The following is a 27,020-nucleotide window of genomic DNA, read 5'->3' as shown; positions in this document are numbered from 1 at the left end:
TGCCCCTATCAAGTTAAATTATTGCCTATAGGGTTGTGATGAATAGGTGAAGATGGGTAGTTTTTAAAAGGAATGTTTGAGTCTGTGTTAAGTGACAATAGGGACAATGTATACAGTGACTTAAAGTTAACAACTTCCTTACAAGACAGGAGACAGGCAGGATGGTACAGTAGAAAAAGAGCAGTTGAGTTCCAATCTCAGCTCTGCCACTTCCTTCCTGTTTAATTTGGGGTTTGTAACTACTCTGAAGGAACCCAAGTGATCATCCAAGGTAATCCTGCCCTGAACAAGAATGACCATTAAAGCATATTCCATTTGGTTGGAAAGCCTCTACTGAAGGTCTCCAAGGCAAGGGAATCCACCATTCTTTAAGACAACCCATTTCACTTCCAGTTCCAGTTATTGGAAAGTCCTTCCTGACATCGGGCCTGAATGGACCTCTTTGCAGATTCAACCCATTGTCGCTGGTTCTGCCTGCTGAGGTCAGACAGAATGAACCTAATCCCTGTTCCACAGGCCAGTTCTTCAAATTTCTGAAGACAGACATCCTGTGCCCCCAAGTCTTCTCTTTTCCAGGCTTAGTTTCCTCAATCATTCCTCATATGACCATGAGTCAAAGCACTCTATGTTCTTTTTGTTTGTTTTAGTTTTTACAAGGCAGTGCAGCTAAGTGACTTGCCCAAGGTCATACAGCTAGGCAATTATGTGTCTGAGACTCGATTTGAACCCAGGTCCTTCTGACTCCAGTGCCAGTACTTTATCCACTGCACCACCCAGCTGCCTTATGTTCTTCTTAAACTACGGTTCCCAGAACAAAGTTGAAGTTGAAGAGGGAAGAGTGCAGTGGAATCACCACTAGAAACTCTGCTGCTCTTCATGCAGCCTATCAGTTTTGGGGGCGGCCACCCCTCACAGTTGACTCCTGCAGTCCACTAAAACCCCCAGAGCTTTTTCAGAATAATTACTATATAACCAAACTTCTTGCTTTCGCTATCTTTGTCTTGTTAAGTTTATTTTTTTGTACCCAGATTTCTTCATCTGTTACAATGCGAGTGTTGGACTAAATAAATTCTGAGGGCTCCTGACCCCTAATTTCACAGATAAGCAAACTAAGGTTTGTCAAAGTTCAGTAAACTCCTGAGAGCCAAAGAGTGAGCATTAAATAAGTGCTGTTACACTACAGCCCCGAAACACACACACAATCTTATACACTTGTGCACACACACACACACACACACACGAACACACTCACATGTGGGAATGGGATTCAGACTTGGGCAGTCCCTGTTTCCACTCTAAAAATCTAATCCTCCTTCTCACATACATGGTTGAGCAACAGAAAGTCAAAAAGGAAAATGGGGAAATTCAGAGAGGAAGGACACCATGCACATTTTTGAGTATCATTTCTCAGTTACTCCTATTGTACTCACACATTCATATCTCTGCTAATGAAATTTGTTTTTCTAAATCAGATTTTTGTTTTTATTTTTCTTTTTATCCAATGTAGGAAATGGGAGAAAGAGAAAATAGATTTTTGAAAATAATTTTTTTCAAAAAGAAAGCTAGACATCTCCTCTTCTCAAGGCTCTCACATTCTAATTAGGGAAAACAATTCATAAAAAAGAAATTCAGCTGCAAATGGAAAATCATGGAACTTCTAAGGATGCTGCAAAGGGTCAGACTGTAAGACCCGGGGGGTCCTTAGGTTATGTCAGTCCAAGAGATGGCAATACTAAACATAGAAGACAAACTTAGCCACTGGTCTTTCTGAGTTTCTATGGCTGGAAAACTTATTACCTTGAGGCCAATCTAGTAAAGAGTATCTCTGAAATGAGCTCAGGTTGGTTTTCAGAAGACAGGAATGCAGTCTATCACCAGGCTCATCAAACCTTCCAGTTTGAGCTTGTGCATAGCTATCAGGAATACACTATCATCTGCACAGAGGAATAGTCAGGCAAAGTTCTAGACACTGCATTTTAAATGGTTATATCCATAACATTAACTGCTACAGAACTAGTCTTGGGCAGCTAGGTGGCGCAGTAGATAAAGCACCGGCCCTGGAGTCAGGAGTACCTGGGTTCAAATCTGGTCTCAGACACTTAATAACTACCTAGCTGTGTGGCCTTGGGCAAGCCACTTAACTCCATTACCTAGCAAAAACCTAAAGAACTAGTCTTGTCATTCCACAATTTATAGGTCATTTTAAGTGACTATTTCTTAGAATTTATTAAGAACTCACTCTCTAATGCAAATTAAAGCATCTCTGAGGTACCACCTCACACCTCTCAGACTAGCCAATATGACCAGAAAGGACAATAATCATTGTTGGAAGGGTTGTGGGAAATCTGGGACACTATTACATTGTTGGTGGAGCTGTAAACTCATCCATCCTTTCTGGAGAGCAGTCTGGAACTATCCCAAAGGGCAACAAAAATGTGCATACCCTTTGATCCAGCAATACCACTACTGGGCCTATACCCTGAAGAGATGATGAAAAAAGGGTAAAAACATTACTTGTACAAAAATATTCATAGCAGCCCTGTTTATGGGGCAAAGAATTGGAAATCAAGTAAATGTCCTTCAATTAGGGAATAGCTTAGCAAACTGTGGTATATGTATGATATGGAATACTACTGCTCTATTAGAAACCAGCAGGGACAGGAGGAATTCACAGAAGCCTGGAGGGATTTGCATGAACTGATGTTGAGTGAGATGAGATGAGCAGAACCAGAAAAACATTGTACACCCTAACATCAACATGGGGGTGATGATCAACCTTGATGGACTTGTTCATTTCATCAGTGCAACAATCAGGGACAATTTGGAGCTGTCTGTGATGGAGAATACTATCTGTATCCAGAGAAAGAACTGGGGAGTTTGAACAAAGACCAAGGACTATTACCTTTAATTTAGGGAAAAAAAACCCTGTATCTTATTGTCTGATCTTGCTATCTCTTTTACTTTATGTTTCTTCCTTAAGGATATGATTTCTCTCTCATCACATTCAATTTGGATCAATGTACAACATGGAAACAATGTAAAGACTATCAAATTGCCTTCTGTGGGGAGGTGGGGGGAGGGAAGTAAGATTAGGGGAAAAATTGTAAAACTCAAAATAAGTAAAATCTTTAAAAAGAGGGGGTATGCTACCATCCTGATGATGACATTTGTCCTCTGCTCTCCAAGAAGACCATGACATCAGGGAAGTAATACCATGACAAGAACATGCATTAGATTGGAGTGAGGGAGATGCTGTACCAAGTCACCAGTCTCACTTTCTCCTCCAGAGCCATCTGGTTCCAGTGGTCAGTTATGGATCAGGATGACTAGTTCTGGATACGAGACAATCAAGATTAAGTGATTTGCCCAAGGTCACACAGCTAGTGTCTGTGGCTAGTTTTGAACTCAGGTCCTTACCTAGGGGCAGGTAGGTGGCGAAGTAGATAAAGCACTGACCCTGGAGTCTTCAGGAGTCCTGAGTAAGTATCAAGTGTCTGAGGCCAAATTTGAGCTCAGGTCCTCCTGACTCCAGGGCTGGTGCTACACCATCTACCATCCTGCCTGGCGGCTGAACTCAGGCTTACAATCTCATAGTCGTCATAACACCTTATCCTCTCTCATCACTCTCCACATCCAGTGAGTTGCCAAATCTGTTCAATTTTATCTCTAGATCTCTCACCTCACATGGTCATCACCTGAATTTTAGTCTTCATCATTTCTTCATCAATCCAGCCTCCCAGGAGATAATTAGCTGGCTTCACTGTACCCAGTCTTTCCCCCTTTCCAATCTATCCTCACACAGTTGCCAAATTGTACAATTCTGATAAATCACTCCAGCACTCTCTGTTGCTTCTATGAGAAAATACAAATTCCTGGGATTGGCATCTTTCACATCAATTCCCCTCAGGTACTACATATTTCAGCAAAACTTCTGTCTATGGTCACTACAGGTGACATTGGGGGTAAAGTGTCAGCTCTCTACTTTTGCACAGGTTGCCCTTCATGTCTAGAAAGTGCTCCTGGGTCGCACCCACCATCTTCAGTTTCCTTTAAAATATAGCTTATATAGAAAGGAAGTGCCACTTCCTACAAAAAGACTTTCCTTATATCCCACAACAGTGGTCTCCACCCCTCTACTGTTGATTCTGCACATCCTTTGTACTGACTTAACCATTCACACATTCCTGGAGAAGAGAGTCAGTTACTGGGCAGGGCAGGGACTCTGTTTGTATTTTTATGTTCACAAGTGATTAGCATAGAGTTTGGCACTCAGCAGGTACCTAATAAATGCTTCTTAAAATGTGAGGGAAGGAAGGAAGGCAGGCAGGCAGGCACAGAGGGAGGAAAGGAAGGAGTGGAGATGCTGCAATCTACACTCTTTGTTAGAGTATTAGCATCGATGAAGCCACAGAAGGACTCAACTATTAAAGTAGGATTCTTTAAATAACTAACAGGTAAATCAAGATAAAAAATTAATTATATTATGGCTAAATACATTGTTGACATAACCTAAGACATGAGAGACCTACTGTAAAGAAATTCTATATTTCTGAAGAAAAACTGGGAGTGATCCATCTATATTTGTCAACATATCAAATAAGAATAGAAAATGTGTTCCATATAATGAGAAGTTATTTTCTATTGTAATCTTTTATCAATTCCACCCAAAAACAAGAAAGAGAGCATAGGATACTTATTATCTTATACTGCAAAGTTTTCCATTTGTAAAATGGCTATCATAACATGTTTTTGTTCTAACACTTACTATAGGGGATAGAGAGATAGAAATTTCTTAGAAGAATTCTGTAATATTTGTGAATAAGTGTTCAATGGAAAATAAGCATAAGTATAATTGCAAAAAAATATGCTGGAAAACAAACTCAAGAGTAAAATATTAAGGAGACCAAAGGTTCAGTGTCTACACAGAAGCCTGATACTTATCTCTCATAAATACTTTTTGCCAGAAGAAAATTGTAAGTATTGAAAACAACAACAAAATATAATTATCTAAACAGTTAAAAAATGAGTAGTTATCAATGAAGAAGTTATTCCTCAACCAACCATGTTTGAACAATTAGAGCATCAATTTACTAAAGCTAAGATCAAAATCTATAGTACACAAGAAGAGTAAAATGAGAAGATAGAGCCTAAAATTAAAACAAACCCAAAATGACCTATTAAGCAAGCTATTGGTCTTCAAAATGGTCAAGAACAGATATCAACACATTATTATATTAGTTATATTCCCATGGGGACTGGTACTAATTAATCTAAGAACTGGGAGCAAACTGAAGCAGAAAATATTTGATCTTCCCAGGAAGAGATGATAATTTTAACCCAGGGCAGCAGTGGTTAAAAATATGAACTTGTCTGTAAAACCTTATTATGGGTGAAGCCAAGATGGTGCCACCTCCAAGCTCTTGGAGCTTTTCCTGAAATACCTCTGAATGAAGTCTCTAAATGGATCCTAAAGAGACAGAATCTACCCAAAACCCCCAGGAAAATAACTTTTCAGCAAGATATCTTGGGGGAACTTCAGGAAAAAGGTTTGTCTCATGTGGATTAAAGGAGAGCGCAGACAGTATAAATGGGATAATTGGGAAGCCAGGGAAAGGCTCTTAGCCACAGCACAGCTCAGGCACTGGCTCAGCAGGCCAGTAGTGAGGGTGCCAACCCCAGCTTCAAGACCAAGATTTGAGCTGGCGTGGTATTGGCTACCCTAGCACAGGGAACCAGAGCGAAATACCAGAGCAAAAAAGAGTCAAGGACCAGACTCCTGGAATCAAGCACAAAATGCTTGGGATTATATTCCCTATCACAGAGGAGCAGAGCTCAACTATCAAAATGAGTAAAAAAACCCAAAAAACCCCAAACCCCTGCTAATTACTGACAGCTTCTATTCTGATAGAGATGATTAAAATGCCATCTGAGAAGAGGAAAGCTGTGACAAAATGCCTACATGTGAAGACTCAAACCTTGGTTTATGAATTGATCTCAAATTCAAAAAGACCTCTTGGAAGGGTTCAAAAAGGATTTGAAAAACTAAAAATGAGAGAAAGAAGGAAAGATGAGGGAAAAAATGAGAGTCAGGTAGGAGAATGATGAAAAATTGACTGAAGAAAATTAACTTAAAAAGTAAAACTGACCAAATGGAAAAAGAAATCAACTCCTCTAATAATAAAATTAACCAAGTGGAAAAGGAAACACAAAAATAAACTGAAGCCTAGGAACTAGAACTGGACAAATGGAAACTCATGACTCTATGAGACACCAAGATTCCATCAAACAAAACTGAAAGGGCTGGAAAAAAAAAATAGAAGTAATTGCAAAAGGAAAAATGATCAACTTGGAAAATAGATCCAAGAGAGGTAAATTATGAAGTGTTGGTCTACCTGAAAGCCACAGAAAAAGAACTTAGATAATATCTTGTAGGAAATTATCACAGAAAACTGCCCAATATTTTAAAACAAGAAGATAAAATAGTCCTTGAAAGAATCCATCAACCACCCCAAGAAAGAGATCCTACAATAAAACCTCCAAGTAATATTGTAGCCAAATTTAAGAATTATTAGCTAAAAGAGAAAACATTACAAGCAGTCAAAAAAGAAACAATTTGAATATCAGGGAGCCACAATCAGGATTATGTAGCATTTATCAGTTTCAACATTAAAGGATCAGAGGGCCTGGACTATGATATTCTGGAGAGGAAAGAGGCTTGCATTACAACCAAGAATCAACTATCCTGCAAAATTTAGCAAATTTGTTTCAAGGGAAAAGAATTTTCAAATATACCTGAACTGAAGAGAAAATTTGACTCAAGAGAAGCATTAAAAAGGTAAAAGGAACTGGGCGAAAAATGTTAATCAATAAGACTAAACTGTATACATCCCTACACAGGAAGAAAATACTTCCAACTCTTGAGAATTGTATTTCTCTTAGGACATTTGAAAGGAGCATATTAGAAAGAGGGTGTGGGTAAAAATTGACTGTGATATCATCAAACTTTTAGCTCTTGAAGACTGCTTTTATATGGGAATAGTTGGATAGTACCTGGAAAGGGGGTATGGGTACAAATTGATTATGAATAAAGGATGCTTATGACTCTTGAGAAATGTACTTCTATTAAGAGACTTGAAAGGAGTATACTTTGATAGAGGGAGTGAGTACAAGATAACTAAAAAACAATTAGGACATTAAAAAAAGTATTATTCTGAGAGAAAGTGGAGCCTTTAGAGGATAAATAATAATAATAGTAATAATAATAATAATAATAATAATAATAATAATAATAATAATAATAATGGTTATCCTTCATTCTCAAAGAAGACCATGACATCAGGGAGGTGATGGCATGACAAGCCTATGAAATGGATTTTCAGTGAGGGGCAGGGGACTGTGCTAAATCACTAGCCTTACTTTCTCTTCTAGAGTCATCTGGGTCCAGTGGCCAGATAGGAATCAGGATGACTGGAGATGGCTCTGGATGAGAGGCAATCAAAATTAAGTGACTTGCCCATAGGCACAGTTAGTAAGTGTCTGAGACTGGATTCAAATTCATGTCCTTCTGACTCTAAGGCCAGTGCTGTGCCATCTAGCTGCCCTTGAGGATACTACATGAAAAGGCACAAAATACTTAATATAAAATCTTACTGAGAAAGATAATGCAGTATTATTCTCTAAAATATAGCTCCAAAAATTCTAAGAAATGGTGGAAGAAAAAAGTATTTGTAGAAAACTTAGAAAGAGATTCAATTTAAGCCCTTAGAATATCAATAATCCACATGGTCTACAAATATGTATGAGAAAAAATTACAGATTAATCAAGAGCATCCTGGAAAGTTACAAAAAGAGGCAGATTTTCACAGAGTAAAGCAGATCATATCTTTATAGTAACATCACTGAATTAAAAGTACAAAGGATACAAGATACCACTGTGCTAATTGGTTTAGCTATTAAAAAATTTTGATTTGGTAAAGTATTGCTTTAAAAGGCTTTTCTCCAATAGGATATCTACCATGCACGTGTTAAAAACAATGAAGATAACTTTGCTCAACAACTCTCAATTACATTGATCAAGGCATAAAACGGGAGAGATCTACACTTGCCAGGTGCTTGTCATCCTCAAAAAGGATGTCTAACACAGAATCCGAATGGAATGGGGTTCCAAATGGATGCTCCAGTTTTCAGATGATATTGTGCTGTCACATTTAGCTACTTAGGTATTACAGGGCCTCTTAAATGAAATCCATAATCACTCAAAAAGCTTGACTAACTATCCACATAGAAAAAATCAAGAGCATAAAGAATGTCTTGTTCATGACACATCTATGACAAGTAATTAGACTGATAATCTATCGGGCTGGTTTTTCAGTATGTATAGTTCGGTAAAACAATATATATATATAATGAGTTGGACCCAAAATTAAATAGAAGACTACATTAGAATGCATTTTGGCAAACTGTAAAGTTCTTTCTCCTAAAACAAAAGTCAACTTTTTTAAAAACCAATGTTGTTGGTGGTGGCTAGGTGGTACAGTGGATAGAGCACCAGACCTGGAGTCAAGAGTACCTGAGTTCAAATCCAGCCTCAGACACTTAATAATTACTTAACACCATTTGCCTTGCAAAAGAACAATGCAAAAAAACCAAAACAAAACAAAACAAAAAACAATGTTGTTCTGGTGATGCTATATCATTTAGTATGGTCTATCACAGTTTTCGAAGAATTAAGTTGTAGGTGTCATCTAAGTGGAATTGGAAATATGCAAAGGATTCATGTAGAAACTTTATCACATTGCTAATAAAGATATGGTATATAAGTTATCAGAGAAATGTCCAACTGGAACTGTCCACCGAGAACAGCTAGGTGGCATAATGATTACAGACTGGGGCCTAGAGTCAAGAAAACTCAAATTCAAATCTGGTCTCAGAGACTTACTATCTGTATGACTTTGGATAAGTCACATAACTCAGCAAAAGGTCCATGAAAAGATTAAGAACCCCTTCTCTAGCATAAGTGCAGATTATTAAAATACCTCAGGCAGAAATCCACCATTGTCTCAACAAGAATCACACATGCTTTCTCCAAATCTCCATCACAGCCTCCAGCTACAGAAGATTCTGGAAGGTATTGCTGATACAAAGCCCACTGATGAAAATATTGTCTGCAACATCAAAATGCAAAAATTGGGTTTTTTTCATAGTCTAAAAGTCATACACTACACAGTATCTTTGATAATGGTAAGGATGGAAACAATATTTCAGTTGGATCCCTAAAGGACATTACTGTTAAATTACTTATAGAGACAATAAGAAATTATTCATCTATCCCTAGATACATGTTGAAACATTTCTATCACTGGCTTTACTAGCAAAAACTAGCATAATATTGAATAATACTGTACCATCTTCTCGAGACTACATTTTTAAATTAAGTTTCCTGCTTCTGATTTTTTTGGAGATAAAGAATTTCTTTCCAGTACATCTCTTTGATTAAAATATCTTTTAATGAAAACAAAAGTTAGAATTACAGAATTTAGTTAAGGGAATAATCAAAGGTTTTGCTACAATTTGATATCTAGGAGGGATCTGACCTTATTACAAGTTAGAAACATGTGAATGAACTTTCATAATGTCACAGCCTTTAATCCTTCTATCCTCTATCCCTGGAACATTTACCTTTCTACATCTGAAAGAGTATCATTGCCAGGTTTGACTTCCATCTCAAATAGCAGCCAATCTCTGTAAGTTAACTGAAAGAAAAAAAACAATATTTTAATTTAAAAGGTCAGAACAATGAATTGTGCTGTTAGAAGCAGTTTGCCTTCTCTATCACTTCTATTCAATAATCTTCAATCTCTCTCTTTACTGGCAGCCTCCCTCCTACCTTAAAATCACACTGCTGTCTCCTCAAAAAACTCTCACTTATTTGATACATTATCTGCTATTATCCTCAATCTCCCCCTCTTTTTTGTAGATAAACTCTTTGAGAAAGTACTACTTTTGGGGGCAGCTAGGTGGCACAGTGGATAGAGCACTGGCCCTGGAGTCAGGCCTGAGTTCAAATCCAGCCTCAGACACTTAATAATTACCCAGCTATGTGATCTTTGGCAAGTCACTTAACCCCACTGCCTTGCAAAACCTTAAAAAAAAGTGCTACTTTTTTCCTTTCAATTTCATCTTAACTCTCTGCAGTCTGGCTTTGGAAATCATCATTTCACTGAAACTTCTCTCCAAAGTCACCAGAGATCTCTTAGTGGCCCAATCTAAAGGCCTATGCTCAACTCTCATCCTTAATCTCTGACACTGTCAAAACCCTTTCTCTTTGATACTCTCATTACTTTAGTTTTTCATGACAATTCTCCTGGTGGTACTCCTATTTTTTTGATTAGTTTTCACTCAGTCTTTATCCAGGACATAACTTTAAGGGACAAACAAGGCATCTCTCTCAAGGCTATGCCTTACAAAGCTCTATCCTTCAATACTATTTCTCTGAGTGACCTCTTCAGCTCCCACATATTCAATGATCATCTCTCTGCAGAGGATTCTCAGATTCCCTTATCTAGTCCTAATCGGGCTCCTGACCTCCAGCCTCACATTTTCAATGGGCAATTGGGCACTTCAAACAACATATTATTCAGATATTAGCTCAGTCCAATCCTTGTTATCTTTCCCTAACCATCACCTCTTCCAGACTTCCCTAATACTGTCATCCTTAAAGGTCCTCACCTAGGCCCTCCACCCAACTGTCATTCTCAACCACTCATTCTCTCTTACTCCACCCATATCCAGTCTGCTGCCAATTGTAACTTTGAGATAAATTCCATATTCTCACTCCCTGCTTCTTTCTTCTGACACTGTCACTACCCTAGCAAAGGGGCCAATCACTTCATGTAGGATTAATACAGTAAACTAGCAGATGGTCTCCTTGCTTTAAGTTCCCCCCTCTCCTGCCAAATCTCTACTCACCTTAGAAAGATAAATTTAACTATGTCATGTGATTCCCTCCTCCTTCCCAACAATTCAGTAAAGTTCAATGGCTCCTCAATGCCTCCAGGAACATACTCAAAATCTTTGGTTTTTAAAGTCTCTTTTAACTAGTCCCTTTCTGTCTTTCTTGTAGCCTTCTTATATTTCACTCTCCTCCATGTACTCTATGATCCACTAACACTAGAACTGGCTGATTCTCAAACAAAGCACTCTACCTTTGCATTCTGTGCATCCCCCTCCCTCTTTTCTTTTCATCACCCTTCTCTCCTTCTTCTTTCTCCTCTTTCTCCCTCCCTCTACTCTTCTGTCACATTCTTCATCTCTCTCTCTCTCGCTAGAAGCCTAGGCTCAAACCCTTTGCTGATGGGCTCAGTAGGTTGGAATAGGACAGCTTGTCCCTTCTTAGGGATCCTCCAGAGGTTTTCCAGACTGGTGCTAAACTTAGTGTGGACACCTATGGAACATCTCAAACTGGATAGATCATGCATATCTTTTTTTTTTTAGGTTTTTGCCAGGCAAATGGGGTTAAGTGGCTTGCCCAAGGCCACACAGCTAAGTAATTATTAAATGTCTGAGACCGGATTTGAACCCAGGTACACCTGACTCCAGGGCCCGTGCTTTATCTACAGCGCCACCTAACTGGCCTCCTGATCATGCATATCTTAAACTCAACATGTCCAAAACAGAACTAAATAATTTTCCCTCAACACTCCCTATTTACTATTCCCTATTTCTCTCTTTCAAACCTCCCTACTTATTGTTCAAAATGGTTCATCATCCTAAGTCTTCCTTATTAGTAGCAGGGCTAATGGGTGTTACCATATCTGGTCAATTCTATGTATTTTCTCCAGTTGTCCTCCTTGCCTTGAGTAATTTCCTCCTGGCTTCAAGTCTCAGTTAAAACTAGTCAATCCCATGACCATCAATCTGAGATGACTCAAATGTATCTTTATCTATCGTGTATGTATCGATTTGTTGGCATGTTGTTTCCTACATTAGAACACGACCACCTTGAGGGAAGAGACTGTTTTGGGCTTTCGTTGACTGTCCAGAGCTTGGGGGAGAGCCTGGCACATAGCAGGTACTTAATAAATGCTTGTTAATTTATTAACATGGTTAATAAATGTACAAAATATATGTACATGGTCCACATGTTATGATAAGATCTACCTAAAAGCAAGCTAAACCTGATAGAATCATAACCATCTTTGACAGGAACACTGTCTATTCTTTTGTTTTTGTTGTCAGTTATTTCTGACTCATTGTGATCCCCTGGCCAGGGTCTTCATCTCTACAAACTTTTAAAGTCCATCTGAGGTCATGGTCATTTTTTTCCATGACATTCTCCAGCCATCTCATCCACTGCCATCCCCTTCTCTTTCTGCCTTCAATCTTTCCCAACATCAGGGTCTCTTCCAAAGAGTCCCATTTTTCATTATATGACCAAAGTATTTAAGTTCCACCTTCAGCATTTGGCTTTGAAGTGAAAGGCCTGAATTAATTTCTTGACTAATTGGATCTCTTTGCTGTCTAAGAGACTCTCAAAAGTTCTCTCCAGTACCACAATTCCAATGTATTGATTCCACAGCACTTAACTTTCCTTCTACTCCAGCTCTCAAAACCATATATATTCTCACCACCACATTTATCAATATTGGCCAAGTCAACTCAAAACTCACAAATTCCTTGTTTTTGCCTACATAAATAGGTAAAGAAAAGCAAAACACCTGTTAGCATATGTCTACAACAACCTTCTCATGGACCCTTTAAAAAGGCAAAATTTGTTGATGTCTCTGATGTAGATCAACTGTTTCATTGCCTTTATGCCTCTTAGCATTTGTGAATTTGTACGGGTGAATTAAAATGTGAATTATTTAAAAAATCCTGAATGAAAAAAGATAAAGGGAAACTTTACGGATGGGATTAATACTTGTCCTTTCAATTAATGTACTGATGACATTATTAATGATAGAAATATGTGGGCGGGGGGAAGAGCCAAGATGGCGACAAGAATGGATCATGTCTTAGGCACTTTCTCATCAATCTTTGAAACTAAGGGCTGTAACTAAATTTTCAAGAGACAGAACCCACAGAGGGACCCAGTGAGGCAATTCTCCTATTCAAGGTAACCTGGAAAAGAGCAGAAAGGCTCTGCTCCCCAGGTCGGAGGGGCGGCCGCCAGAGCGAAAGAACTTCAGCTTCCTGGAGGCAGCCCCAGGGTGCTGGGAGCCGTGGCTCACAGCAGCGGGGGAGTCTCCTGACCTAAGCCTCGGCAGCACCGGGCACAAATTAGGGGAATGGGGGGGACCTCTGCCAGAGAGAGCACGTGGAGCCCAGCCCTCAGGGCACACAGCAAGCAGCATGGCCACTGCAGCCTAGATCCAGGAAACAGAAGCAGGCGGAGCCCCCAGGGCATGAGCCCATTGAACCTAGGGAAGGGAGTGAAGAGAGGGAGAGACTGCAGAGCTCTGTCCTCTGCCCCTGGAACAGGACTCTGGGGTTCTGACCACATTCAGATTCTGATCTCAGTCTAGGCCCCCCCCACCTCAGTCCTGTGGCGGGGGGGGGGGGCGCATATGGTCATTCACAGACCAGGAGGGAGGACAGAGCCTCACACACTGAGACCCTTGTGGTGTCCCAAAAGCTCAGGAAGCACCCCAAAAACAGGCTTAGGCTGGGAAAATGAGCAAGCAGAGAAACAAGATGAACACTGAGAAATATTTTGCCTGTGAACCCAAGAAGGATCAAAACACTCAGTTTGAAGATGAAGAAGCACAAGCTCCTGCATCTAAAGACCCCAAAAAAAACAGAAATTGGGCTCAGGCTATGACAGAGCCCAAAAAAGACTGAAAATCAAATGAGGGAGTTAGAAGAAAAACTGGGAAAAGAAAGGAGAGAGATGCAGGAAAAACATGAAAATGAAGTCAGCAGCTTAGTCAAGGAGATCCAAAAAAATGATGAAGAAAATAGCATGCTAAAAACCAGCTTAGGTCAAATGGATAAAACAGTTCAAAAAGTTATTGAGGAGAAGAATGCTTTAAAAAGCAAAATTGGCCAGATGGAAAAAGAGATAAGAAAACTCTCTGAGAAAAACAAATCCTTCAGACAAAGAATAGAATTCAAGGAGATTGATGAATTTACCAGAAATCAGGAATCAATACTTCAAAACCAAAAAAATGAAAAATTAGAAGAAAATGTGAAATATCTCATTGAAAAAACAACTGATATGGAAAACAGACTTAGGAAAGATAATTTGAAAATTATTGGAATACCTGAAAGTCATGATCAGGAAAAGAGCCTTGACATCATTTTCAAAGAATTACTACAGGAAAATTGCCCTGATATTCTAGAAGCAGAGGGCAAAATAGAAATGGAGAGAATCCACCGATCCCCCCGAGAAAGAGATCCCAAAAAACCAACCCCTAGGAATATTGTAGCCAAGTTCCAGAACTCCCAAGTCAAAGAGAAAATATTACAAGCAGCCAGAAGAGCACAATTCAAATATCGTGGCGCTGCAGTCAGGATCACATAGGACTTAGCAGCAACATTAAAAGCTCGTAGGGCTTGGAATATAATATACCAGAAGGCAAAAGAGCTTCGAATGCAACTGAGAATCAACTACCCAGCAAAACTGAATGTCCTCTTCCACGGAAAAAGATGGACTTTCAATGAACCAGGGGAATTTCAAATGTTCATGTTGGAATGGCCAGAGCTGAACAGAAGGTATGATCTTCAAATACAGGACTCAGGTGAAGCATAGAGACTGAGGGACTTAATGATGATGAACTGCATGTATTCCTGCATAGAAAAAATGACACTGATAATACTCAAATGAACCTTCTCAGTTAATAGAGCAGGTAGAAAGAGCTTTTATAGTTGAAGCACAGGAGAAAGCTGAATTTGAAGATAAAATATGGTGTAAAAATGGAGTCAATAGAAAAAAGGGAAATGTGATGGGAGAAAGAAAAAGGAGAGGGAGAATAGGCCAAGATATTTCACATAATAAGATTTTTCTTTATTACAATGAGCTATTGCAATGATATGAAAGGTGGGAAGGCAAGGGGGAATGAGAGAATCTTTGCACTTATCAGAGGTGGCTAGGAGAGGAAACAGCATATATACTCAATGGGGTATAGGCATCTGGAGTAAGAAGGAGGGGGGGGACGGGGGAAAGGGGGTGATGTGAATGATGGAGGACAGGATGGACCATGGGGGTAGAGTGGTCAGATATAACACATTTTCTTTTTTACTTCTTGCAAGGGGCTGGGATTGGAAGACCTGTAGGGAACCATAGGGCCAGGTAGATGCTGTGCCTAAGGGGTGGTATGGGGGCTCAGGGCCTCTTGGTCCCAGGGCCAGGGGCCTGCTGTGCCACTCAGCTACCCTACAGCAGAATCAGAGTGAAAGGAGAGAGAAAATATAGTACATGGCAGTGGAGAAATATGAAAGGAGGGAGTTGCGATCAGCAATGGCAACAGTGGAAAAATATGGAAGTAACTTTTGTGATGGACTTATAAAGAATGTGATCCACCCACAACAGAGTTGTTGGTATTGGAACAAAGACTCAAGCACATTTATTATTATTATTATTATTATTATTATTATTATTATCATCATTATTATTATTATTTTTGGGGGGTGCAGTGCAAATGGGGCTGGGTGGCCTGCCTGGGGTCGCATAGCAGGGTGATCGTTGGGTGTCTGAGGCTGGATTTGGATCCAGGTGCTCCTGGCTCAAGGTTCAATGCTCTGTCCGCCACCCAGCCACCCCTACTATTATTACTATTTTATTTTATGTCTTTTTTTTTTTTTTTTTTGGTTTTTGCAGGGCAGTGGGGTTGGGGTGGCTTGCATGTCACAAAGCTGGGTGATTGTTGGGAGTATGGCGCTGGATATGGGCTCGGGTGCTCATGGCTCCAGGGCTGGTGCTCTGTCCATTGCGCCACCTGGCTATACCTACAATTATTACTATTATTTTTTTTAATTTTAATTTTTTTCTCTCCCCTTTACTTTATTGCTCAAGTGAGTCTGTATTTTTTTGGGGAGGGGATATTTTGTTTACTCTTAAACAAGAATATTTTATTAATGTATATAAAAAAACATTATTTGTACAAAATGAGAATATTATATAAAAAATAAAACAAACAAAAAAAGAAATATATGCAGGGTTCTACCAAGTTAGAAAAACCTGAAAAGCATAATTTTAAACATATTTAACATTTAGTTTGAGGGAACAAAAGATAAAGTTTAAAGCTTACTTGAAACTGTCTCTCCTTCAAAAGTTCTTGAAACTTTCTTTGTGTCCACAAACAGAGAGTGGCTTTCTTCCAGTCTATTAAGGGAGAAGACAAGTTCCTCCAAGGGAGATTCACTATGTCTTCTTGACAAGTGGTTCCTCGAGCTTCCAAGTACATTCGAAGCACAACAAATTGCATCTGCAATAATTGCAATTTAACTCAATAAATAAATTTTAAAATTCAGAAACTGAATTATAAACCAGTTTGACAGTCCTATGATTCCATTCATCATTCCTCTAATTTCCTGGATCAAAACATCTTCCGTGGGCACCATTCCACAATGTCTCCAAATACAAGTCCTTGAGGGCAAGGACCTCTCTTCAGTTATTTACATGCTCAGTGCTCAGCAAAGCACACAGTAAGCATTTAATGTTTTTTCATTCTATCATTTGCCTTTTAAACACTAACTTGGAATGTAACAGGCAAATTTAGAGGAATCAGATCAGTTTTTTCAAAGGTAGTTAAGTGAACTGAACAGGAACATTTCACTTTCTAATAATCCATTCACTAATGATTCAATTTGTGGCTCTGGGCAGAATATTCAATTGAGATAATCAAATGAACACAACTATCAAACAGAGTTTATTATAAACCTCTTGAAAAGCAATATAAAATACTCTCAAATGAACAAATTCTATATTTTATTAAAGAGGGGAAAAATGTATCTTGTACACAAGCTTCTCTACTTGTAAGGGTTGGTCCCAATCACCCAAGAATATGTAAAAAGATAGTTGTAAGAGAGATGTGGAAGAGAGGGGTGACTAGGTGGCGCAGTGGATAGACCACCAGCCTTGGAGTCAGGAGTATCTGAGTTCAAATCTACCCTCAGATACTTAATAATTACCTAGCTGTGAGGCCTTGGGCAAGCTACTTAACCCCACTGCCTTGCAAAAAAAAATAAAAAATAAAAAAGAGAGGGATGTGGAAGTGATCAAGCTTTGCTAGACATTTGATGTTTCTTACTAAGTTATTAAAGAGTTATGATGTGCCAAGGAAACACTGAGGGTTACATTTTGCAAGGGGCTCCCACTCTGAGTCCTTCCTTTCAGTTTCTTGGTATACCTAATACTAAACTACTAAAACATAGGACCATACTAAGAAAGGTAAGAAATACAGAAATCTGTTGCAAACAGTAAGTTAGGACATTTTGTAAAGTGAACCATTTACCTATTAATTTAATTTACATTATAGTTTCAAAGCTACTTAATGTTTTTCTGATGGAATTTTAAAGACTTCCCACAGTTCTAAGTTTATATGCTCCTTTGCAGAATAAATCTCAAATAAACCCTCAAGTGCACAGGAAATCCCTAAGGTTTTTTAAATCTTTTTAAAGAGTCATTTCATATCTATTTTCCAGAAATAATAAAATTTATTATTTATTTTATTTTTAAGTTTTCTTTTTAAGTTTTGAGTTAAAATTTTCTTCCCACCTTCAACATCCTCCACCATACACTGACAAAGCAAGCAATATATATCTATTATACAAGTGAAATCATGTAAAACATTTCCACATTAGCCACATTTCAAAAAGTAAGCAAGAAGTATACATCAAATAAAAAAATTTTATTTCGATTTGTACTCAAGAGTTCATCAGTTCTCTCTCTGGAGGTGGATAGTTTTTTTCATTATAAGTCACAAAGTTTTTCCCAATTGATCATCTTTGTGACATTGTTGTTACTGGCTACAATTATTTTCCACTTCTCACTTCACTTAGCATCAGTTCATATATTGGTCTTGTCATGTTTTTCTGAAACCACCCCTTCATCAACTTCCACAGAATTAGTGTTCTACCACAATCATTCACCACAACTTTTTTTTTAGATTTTTCAAGGCAATGGGGTTAAGTGGCTTGCCCAAGGCCACATGGCTAGGTAATTACTGAGTGTCTGAGGTTAGATTTGAACCCAGGTACTCCTGACTCAAAGGCTGGTGCTCTATCCACTGTGCCACCTAGGCACCCCCTATTTCCAATCCTCTGTCACCAAAAAAAGAGCTGATATGTTTTTGTACATATAGGTTCTTTCCCTTCAATCTCTTTGGGCTACATATCTCATAGTGGTATTGCTGGATCAAAGGCTATGTAGTTTTATAGTCCTTTCGTTCCATACACTACCCCACCAAAATTTTATTAGTTTATTTTTCCTTCATCCCCTCTAGCATTTGAAAATTCTGATAGGTGTGAGGTGTTTTAATTTGCTGTTCTCTGAAAACTTCCTGTTTTCCTTTGACTATTTATCAATTGGGGAATGGCTTATTTTTGTAAATTTGACTCAGTTCGGGGTGGCTAGGTGGCACAGTGGATAGAGCACCGGCCCTGGAGTCAGGAGTACCTGGGTTCAAATCCGGTCTCAGACACTTAATAATTACCTAGCCGTGTGGTCTTGGGCAAGCCACTTAACCCCATTTGCCTTGCAAAAAACCTAAAAAAAATTTGACTCAGTTCTATATTCAGTATATTTTTGAGAAATGAGGCCTTTATCAGAGAAAATTGTTGTAAAATTTTTTTATATTACTTTAGTTATCTATGGTACTTTTTAGCAAAATATAATTTATCTGATTATCCCTCTTAATTGTCTATTATTGTTTCTCTTTATCTGAGATCAAGCACATTAGATTCTATTCTAGCTCTTTAACTCTGTGTATCATACTGTCTTAAGTATGTCTCATATAAGCTATGTTGTTGTAGTCTTTCTAATCCATTCTGCTATTTGCTTCTATCTGAAGAGGGAAGCCAATCATATTCACAATTATAATTATTATTTTTTCTTTAATCACATTATCTTCTAATTCTTCTCTTTTTTATCCTTTCCCTCCTCAAAAATCTTTTTTGCTTTTTAACTATTGCTTCCCTTAATCTGTCCTCCTTTTTATCACATTCCCTCTTTGTCTTATCTCTCCTTTATTATTTCCTCTTGGATAAGTTACATTTCTATACCCATATGTACATGTATTCTTCCTCTTTGAACCAATTTTTGCAAGAGTAAGGTTCAAGTATTACCTGCCATATCCTCATTTCCCCCTCCACTGTAAAAACTATAAAACTCTCCTTGCTTGCTCTTTTATGTGAAAAAAAATTTCCCCTTTCTACCTCACTTTCCCCTCTTCTCCAAGCCATCCCTTTCTCAACCCATTTTTTGAGGGGGTCATGCCAACATAATCACCTTCCCATCCATGCTCTCTCTATATATAGCCTTTTTCTAAGTGCCCCAACAATGACAAAGTTTTTAAGAGTTACATGTACTTAGGAGCAGCTAGGTGGCCCAGTGGATAAACCACCAAACTTGGAGTCAGGAGTACCTGAGCTCAAATCCAGCCTCAGACACTTAATAATTACCTAGCTGTGTGGCCTTGGGCAAGGTACTTAACCCCCATGGGCTTTACAAAAACTAAAAAGAGTTACATATACTACCTTCCCATATAAGAATGTAAACAGTTTAACTTTATTGAAACTCATGATAACTCTTAGGTTTTCTTTTTTTTTGCAAGGCAAATGGGGTTAAGTGGTTTGCTCAAGGTCACACAACCAGGTAATTATTAAGTGTCTGAGACCAGACTTGAATTCAGATACTCCTGACTCCAGGGCCCGTGCTCTATCCACTGAGCCACCTAGCTGCCCCTTGAAACTCATGATTACTCTTTCATATTTCTCTGGTCTTTTCATCAAGATTGCTAGAAAGTCCTCTATTTCACTAAATACTCATTTTTCCTTCCCAAGGATTATATTCAGTTTTGCTGGTTAAGTTACACTTGGCTGATATTCTAATGCCTTTGCTTTATAGAGTATTTTCTCTGAAATATTTTCTCTTTTATCTTAGAACTCTGGAATTTGGCTATAATATTCCTGGGAGTTTTCATTTTAGTATCTCTTTCAAGAGGTGATTAGTTGATTCTTTTAATTTCTATTTTATCCTCTTTCTAGAAAATGAGAGTAGTTTTCTTGATAATTTCTTGAGATATGACTTTTAGGTTCTTCCTTTGATTAAGGTTTTCAGGTAGTCCAGTAATTCTTAAATTATTTCTCCTCAGTCTATTTTCCAGGTAAGTTGTTTTTCTGAAGAGAAAAGGTTTTTCATTCTTTTGATTTTGTTTTATTGTTTCTTGATGTCTCATGGAATCACTAGCTTCCATTTTCCCAATGCTAATTTTTAATTTTTCTTCAAAGCCTGGAAAGAGTTGTATGAATTGAAGCTGAATAAGATGAGCAGAACTAGAAGAATATTAAACACCTTAACAACAACATGGAGTGATGACTAACCCTGATAGACATGCTCACTCCAGCAATATAATAACTGGGGACAATTTTAGGGGATCGGCGATGAAGAATACCATCTGTATCCAGAGAAGGAACTGTGGAGTTTAATCGAAGACCAAAAAATATTATTTTCAATTTTTAAAAGTTGCCAACATAAATAAATAAATAAATGAATGAATGAATGAATGAATGAATAAAATGGGGCAGCTAAGTGGTGCAGTGGATAGAACGTTGACCCTAGAGTCAGGAGGCCCTGTATTCAAGTTCAGTCTCAGACACTTGATAATTACCTTGCTGTGTGACCTTGGGCAAGCCACTTAACCTGTCTTACAAAAACCAAAAAAAATGTATTCTTTAATTTGGCTATCTCTAATGTTTTCTTTCTTCCTTGTATATATCTATTTCTTATCTCAACACATTAAATTTAGATCTGTGTGTACAATGGAAGCAAATGTAAAGACTATATCAGAGTGCCCTCTATTGGGGGGCAGGGGGAAAGGGAGGGAGAAAAAAAATTTCAAAACCTTGCAAAAAAAATGATTGGTAGAAACTACCAATGTAATTGGAAAACAAACAGAATATTTATATAATTTTTTAAAAAAGGAGGGGCAGCTAGGTGGCACAGTGGATAGAGCACAGGCCCTGGAGTCAGGAGTACCTGAGTTCAAATCTGGCCTCAGACCCTTAATAATTACCTAGCTGTGTGGCCTTGGGCAAGCCACTTTAACCCCATTGCCTTGCAAAAACCTAAAGAGGAATTATTTTCTTCAATGTTTGTATCTTTTCCATTTGGCCATTCCATTTTTAAGGAGTTCTTTTCTTCAGTGAATTATTATGCCTCTTATACCATTAGGTCAATTCTGCTTTTTTAAAGTTTTATTTCCTTCAGTATTTTTGTGGCCCCTTTACCAAGCTGTTAATTCTTTTCATAATTTTCTTTTTTTTCCTTCTCAACTGATATTTTATTTTTCCAATTACATATTATGAAAGTTTTTTCAACATTCATCCATGTGCATATACAATATTTGTAAGTTACATAATTTCCTTCCCCCCTCCCCACAGTGGTGAAAAGTCAGATGGAATACTGTACATACACAATTGAGTTTCATAATTTTCTTGCATCATAATTTTCTTTTCCCAATTTTGGCTCTAGCACTCTTACTTTAACTCTTCCAGGAATTTTTGTTGTCCTTGGATCCAAGAAACATTTTAATTTGAGACTTTGATTGTAGCTGTTTTCATATTATTGTCTAATTCTGAGTTTGGCTTGGTCTTTTTGATTGTTTTTGTGTCTTTTTTGGTAAAATTCTTTTTTCATTGTTTGTTCGTTTTTCTACCTTATTTCTTGACTTTGAAATTTATTTTAAAGTTGGACTCTCTCTGCTCACTAAGGGTGAGAAAGCAGTGTACCAAGCTTCAGGCTTTTTTCATATTGCTATTTTCAAAGCAATTCTGAGAATCTGCAAGCTTGCAAAGCTTCCAAAGGTGTTGTGATCCAGGGAGAGGTATGGGTCCTGCTCTCCTGGTCTGTACTTCTTTATCCAGAAAGTCCTGAGTCCACTGCAGCCATGCTGCTTCTCCTTGCGTCGGAACTGAAACCAGTGCCCTATTTTCTTGTGACTGACCCCCATTCATCCTCACCTCCCTGAAACTGCAATCCACAACTCTATATGGGCAATACATTTATCAGTTAGTGACAATTGTATTCAATGCCAGCAAAGGGTACCCTGTAATCTCTTCCTGACCAGCTATCCAACCTTCCTAACCCTCTCTGAGCTGAGAGCTCATGAAGGTGTTGCTGCCACTGCTTTTTGCTGTATCTGTTGGTTCCAAACAGACCCTCACACCCGTGTCACAAACTTTTTCAACCAACCTCTTAAGATTTCTTAGGCTGAAAAAATGTCTTATCCTGGCTTTTGGTTGGCTCTACAAATCCCAAATTTGGTTTGAGATGCTACTTTAAAATTGTTTGGAGGGTAATGTTGGGGAAATTCAGCTGAGTGCCTTCTAATCCACCATCATGATTCTGCCCTCTCTCATTGGATCTTAAATCGTTTTGTAAAGAATTCTTTTCTGAAAATTATAATCATACATTAATCTATTTTGTAAACATCACTGCTTTCCTTAACATGGTACACATGAGGAGTGAAACATCATGTCATTTATTTATAGTTAGAGAAGATGGAATATACCAACCAAATACCTAACACTGCTTTCTTTGTGTCTGCCTGGGGAAGACAGCTGCAACAGCTTTGATGAGAAAACCCTGATAAATTATGTAACAGAGTGTCACACTTTAAGCTAAAAAAAAGCTAAAGTTAAGAAGGGACCTTTGCCTTCTGGCTGGAAATGCTACTATATTTGAACAGTGAGAGAACAATGTTAAATGAAATAGAAAAAAAAAAATATATATATATATATATATATATTTACCTTTTTAATGAGGCCTGCAGGTAAATAGTTACACAAAACATCATGTGAGTGAGAAGAAAATTTGCACAAAGTATAAGAAATTGCTGCAACACAAAACCTAAAATAGAAAAACAGAAAGGATATCACATATAAATATATAAAATCACTTGTATATTTAGATACATAAAATAAACAATCTCTTGAAACCATTGTGCAGCAAACTAAATTAACTGGATCTCAAAGCAGGAGAGTTCTATTAAGATGATACAAACTATAAACTAGATTTTATAAAGAACAAGAATAGGATAACCAATACTGACAATCAATGTACAAAGCTATTTGCACATCATCTCCTTCCTTAGAATGTGAGGGAAGGGATTGTCTTTTACTTTTCTTTCTAACTCTAGCACTTTGCAGATGTTTGTTTGCTTGGAGTCAAGGAGAATTACATTGGAAAGATACTGACTGAGCAAATCAATTAACCTCTATTAGTCTCAATTTCTTCATCAGCAAAATGGAATAAAAATAATACTACCTACCTCACAGGATTTTGTGAGGATCAAATGAGAGAATGTTTTTTGCAAACTTTAAAACACTATAAAAATGCTAGCAATTTATTACTACTGTTATTGCTGCTGTTATTATGTTGCCATCCTTGTTGCTATTGTGCTTCACTATGTAGGGCATAATCCAAAAATGACCAAAATCAGTACACTTTGCAGAAATCACCATCACAATTATCAGACAGAAAATAAATAGTGCATTGTTTTAGAAAGAAGAAAAAAGCCCAAGATATTTAAGAGTAATTTAAGAATAATGCTAGGGGCAACTAGCCCTGGAATCAGGAGGATCTGAGTTCACATCTGGCCTCAAACACTTAATATTTCTTGCTTAACTAAGTGACTTGGGCAAGTCATTTAACCCCACTGCTTTGCAAAAACAACAAAAAAAAAGAGTAATTTGGAATAGGACATTATGCACCCCATCTTCATGTATGTTGGTTAACTGATTACTCATTCTGTTGAATTCCTAGGAATTATTACTTTAACCATCTTGAAAAGACAAAATTAGAGAGATAAGTTTAGAACTACATTTTAATCGAGATTTTTAAAAAAAGTACTTAAGGAAAAAATATATATTCCTTCTTTGGTCTGGGAAGAGACCAAGTGCCTAGGTTATATATACCCACATATGTTTGCTCACACATCTACATGAGGAGGCAGGTCAGGATGAAGGACTTTCTAATAGTTTCTATAATTCCAATACATCCATAGCACAAACACTCTACTGCTTGTTCCCATTTCCCCCATGGTAGAAGAAAGAAAGCCTGTTTGGACCAATTCAAGCCACTAAATTGATGAAATAACAGTTCAGACTCTGAGGTCCAAGAGAAAGTGACAAGGGCTAAAAATAGATCAGAAGGACAAAGGTTACCTGAGCAAGAAGAAAGAACCATGACAAATGTTACTACTGTCATCTCCTCCCTTTATAAAGCTTTCTTTTAACATGCAGAAAGACACTATCATTTTTTTAGTAATTGATGACATCCCATTATTTTTACAAATGAATTAATAATAACAGATTAATTTTACCAACGTACAATCTTTTTTTTGGGGGGGGGGTTTACTAAGGCAATGGGGTTAAATGACTTGGTTCAAAGTCACACAAAGAGGTAATCATTAAGTGTCTGAGGTCAGATTTGAACGCAGGTCCTACGTTCTATCCATTTCACCACCTTAGCTGCCTCATCCAATGTACAATTTAAGAAATTCAAAAATCACTGAAAAATAAATATAAAAAGATTAACTATAAAGTACTAAAGAAACTTTTTAGTTGTTATTGGTAAACAACACTAGACAGTACAACCCCCTTCTAAAACTACAATGTAGAATCAAGAAGAAATGATTTGGTTGATATCTGGATAATTTTCTAACAGCAAAAAGGGACATTAATTTTTAAAAAAGGGACACTGGCCCTCAACCAGGGAATAGCTAAATAAATTTTGAAACATGAAAGGTGAAGGCATATTATTACAGCACAATAAAAGAATATGAATAATAATACAATAAAGTACAGGGAAAGATATGCACAGATGTAAATTGGATGTAAACTGGAGTAAAACTAGGAAACAAGTCTATAGTGCAATGCAAATAGGAAGTACAACAAGAAAATCAAACTGAAATTTGTGTAGTTATAATAATCAGTCAATCATGAAGAGTTGAGAAAATATTATAATCTCCCTCCCTTTGATGGAGTGATGAGCAGAGTAGTTTGTCCACTTCAGAAGTGTGAGAATGAAATCTACTTTTTCCCCTTCTTTTCTCATGCCTCTTCTTCCTCCTCTACTACTTCTTTGCCTCAAGATTCCAATCTGAATCTCCAGAGAAGACATATATCAAATGAAAGAACAATCTCCCTTTGTTCAGTTTTCCTACATATAGCTCCAATAAAACAAACCTCAGGTCAGGGTAGGCAGAAGAGGTAAATCTAGAGAAGGGGTTAGCAGCCTCTTTAGCTTTAAGGGTCTCAAGCAAGGCCCACAATAAGGTCAACAATATTGACCAGGATTCTGCCCTGCCCCCAGTCCCAAATAGGCATTAGTTTCCCTAAAAGGCAACAAAACTGATTGGGCTTTGCACCAATGCACATTTCTAGTCACCTAAAGATACATAAAGCCACACCCATATGGAGTGGGGGGGCTCTGCCAGTTTGTTAGCTATCAAAAGATCACAGGAGTCACCTGTTTCTAGAAACTGTTAACTTATTCTTGCTATGTTAAGGTTAAGTAAATCTTCTTTTGTTAACTGTTTTTGTTAACTGTTCAATGACCCTAAAACCCTGAACCAGAAGGCTACTGGTAACAGGCCTGCTTCTAACATGATACTGCAAGTAGACCATAGATCTAGGCAAGGAACAAAAAGTGGAGTAAGAGAAGGGGGACAAGGAAAGAAGACGAGGAAAGTAACATATGGTTAGGAATGGCTAGAATATGATCAACAATTGCTTTAGGTACAATCTGGTTGTGACAGTGCTATCATTTTCCTCTCTTAACTTTGAGGCATCTCATAAATATATGGTCACATGGCTAGTTTCAAGGCCATATACATAGATGTATACACTAAAATTTTTTAAAGATTGATTTAAAATCATAAACTAAAACTATTTATTGCCTAAATAAAAACTTTATGAAATGCAAGAGGGAGATTTAACCAATTCTATAAACCAGGCAAGTAAATAATTTAGGCATCAAGCTAGTCTGAAGTTAGGAAAGCCTGAATTTGAATCCAGACTTAGACATTCACTAGTTTCATGACCCCTTCCCATCTTTCAGCTCCAGTTTCCTTCCTTCCAGCAGAAGTTCCAAGAACCAATTCTGGAAAAAAGGATTTTGACTCACTCAGGTGAACTGCCAGAGCAGCCAGATATAGATCATGAATGTTAGTCAGGTGTTCACCCTAAAATGGAGAGCACCCCCTCACAGGGATGCTGTCATGAGGATCAAAATGCCAGATAAATAGTAGCTATTAGCTAGTATGACAAAGGCAGGCAGGCAGGCAGGAAGGAAGGAAAGAACTTACCTCATACAAAGGTAAAAGGATTTTGGTGTTTTACATGTGAGAAGATTCTCCCAGAAGGACATGACTGAATGAGTCTTGGCATGGGCAGAGGTTCCAAGAATCAATTCTGGAACAAAGGACTTTGATTCATTCAGGTGAACTGCTAGGGCAGCTAGGCCTAATATATGAATGTCAGTCAGGAATTCACCCTAAAATCAAAATAGAAAAATCATAAAAAGGAGAGGAATTTATTCCAAAGCAACCACACCTGAATTCTTTTTTTTTTTTTTTAAGATTTTTCTAAGGCAATGGCGTTAAGTGGCTTGCCCAAGGCCACACGGTTAGGTAATTATTAAGTGTCTGAGGCCGGATTTGAACTCAGGTACTCCTGACTCCAAGGCCAGCACTCTATCCACTGAGCCACCAAGCCACCCCAACCTGAATTCAACAAGCCCCAGGAAGTTGTCTGGAGGCTGGAAGATGCTGCTGTTTCAAAAGGATTCACATCCAAAA

The 27,020-nt window shown here is 37.9% G+C and overlaps 1 protein-coding gene across 3 annotated transcripts in view; it reads right to left on the bottom strand.

Annotated features, from left to right (window-relative positions):
* Nucleotides 1-27,020, bottom strand: part of FANCA (FA complementation group A) — a 115,079-nt gene that overhangs the window by 25,475 nt on the left and 62,584 nt on the right. For all 3 annotated transcript variants that reach the window (XM_074200767.1, XM_074200759.1, XM_074200774.1), the window contains 5 exons: nt 26,529-26,716; nt 22,972-23,068; nt 16,248-16,424; nt 9,679-9,752; nt 9,036-9,164 (listed from right to left, as the gene is read on the bottom strand). In XM_074200767.1, the coding sequence (XP_074056868.1) occupies nt 9,036-9,164; nt 9,679-9,752; nt 16,248-16,424; nt 22,972-23,068; nt 26,529-26,716 (665 nt within the window). The remainder of the gene's footprint in view (nt 1-9,035; nt 9,165-9,678; nt 9,753-16,247; nt 16,425-22,971; nt 23,069-26,528; nt 26,717-27,020) is intronic.

Source organism: Macrotis lagotis, chromosome 1 (genome assembly GCF_037893015.1).
Source record: "Macrotis lagotis isolate mMagLag1 chromosome 1, bilby.v1.9.chrom.fasta, whole genome shotgun sequence".
NCBI classification, from domain to species: domain Eukaryota; kingdom Metazoa; phylum Chordata; class Mammalia; order Peramelemorphia; family Peramelidae; genus Macrotis; species Macrotis lagotis.
This window is presented reverse-complemented; position numbering and strand designations above follow the sequence as displayed.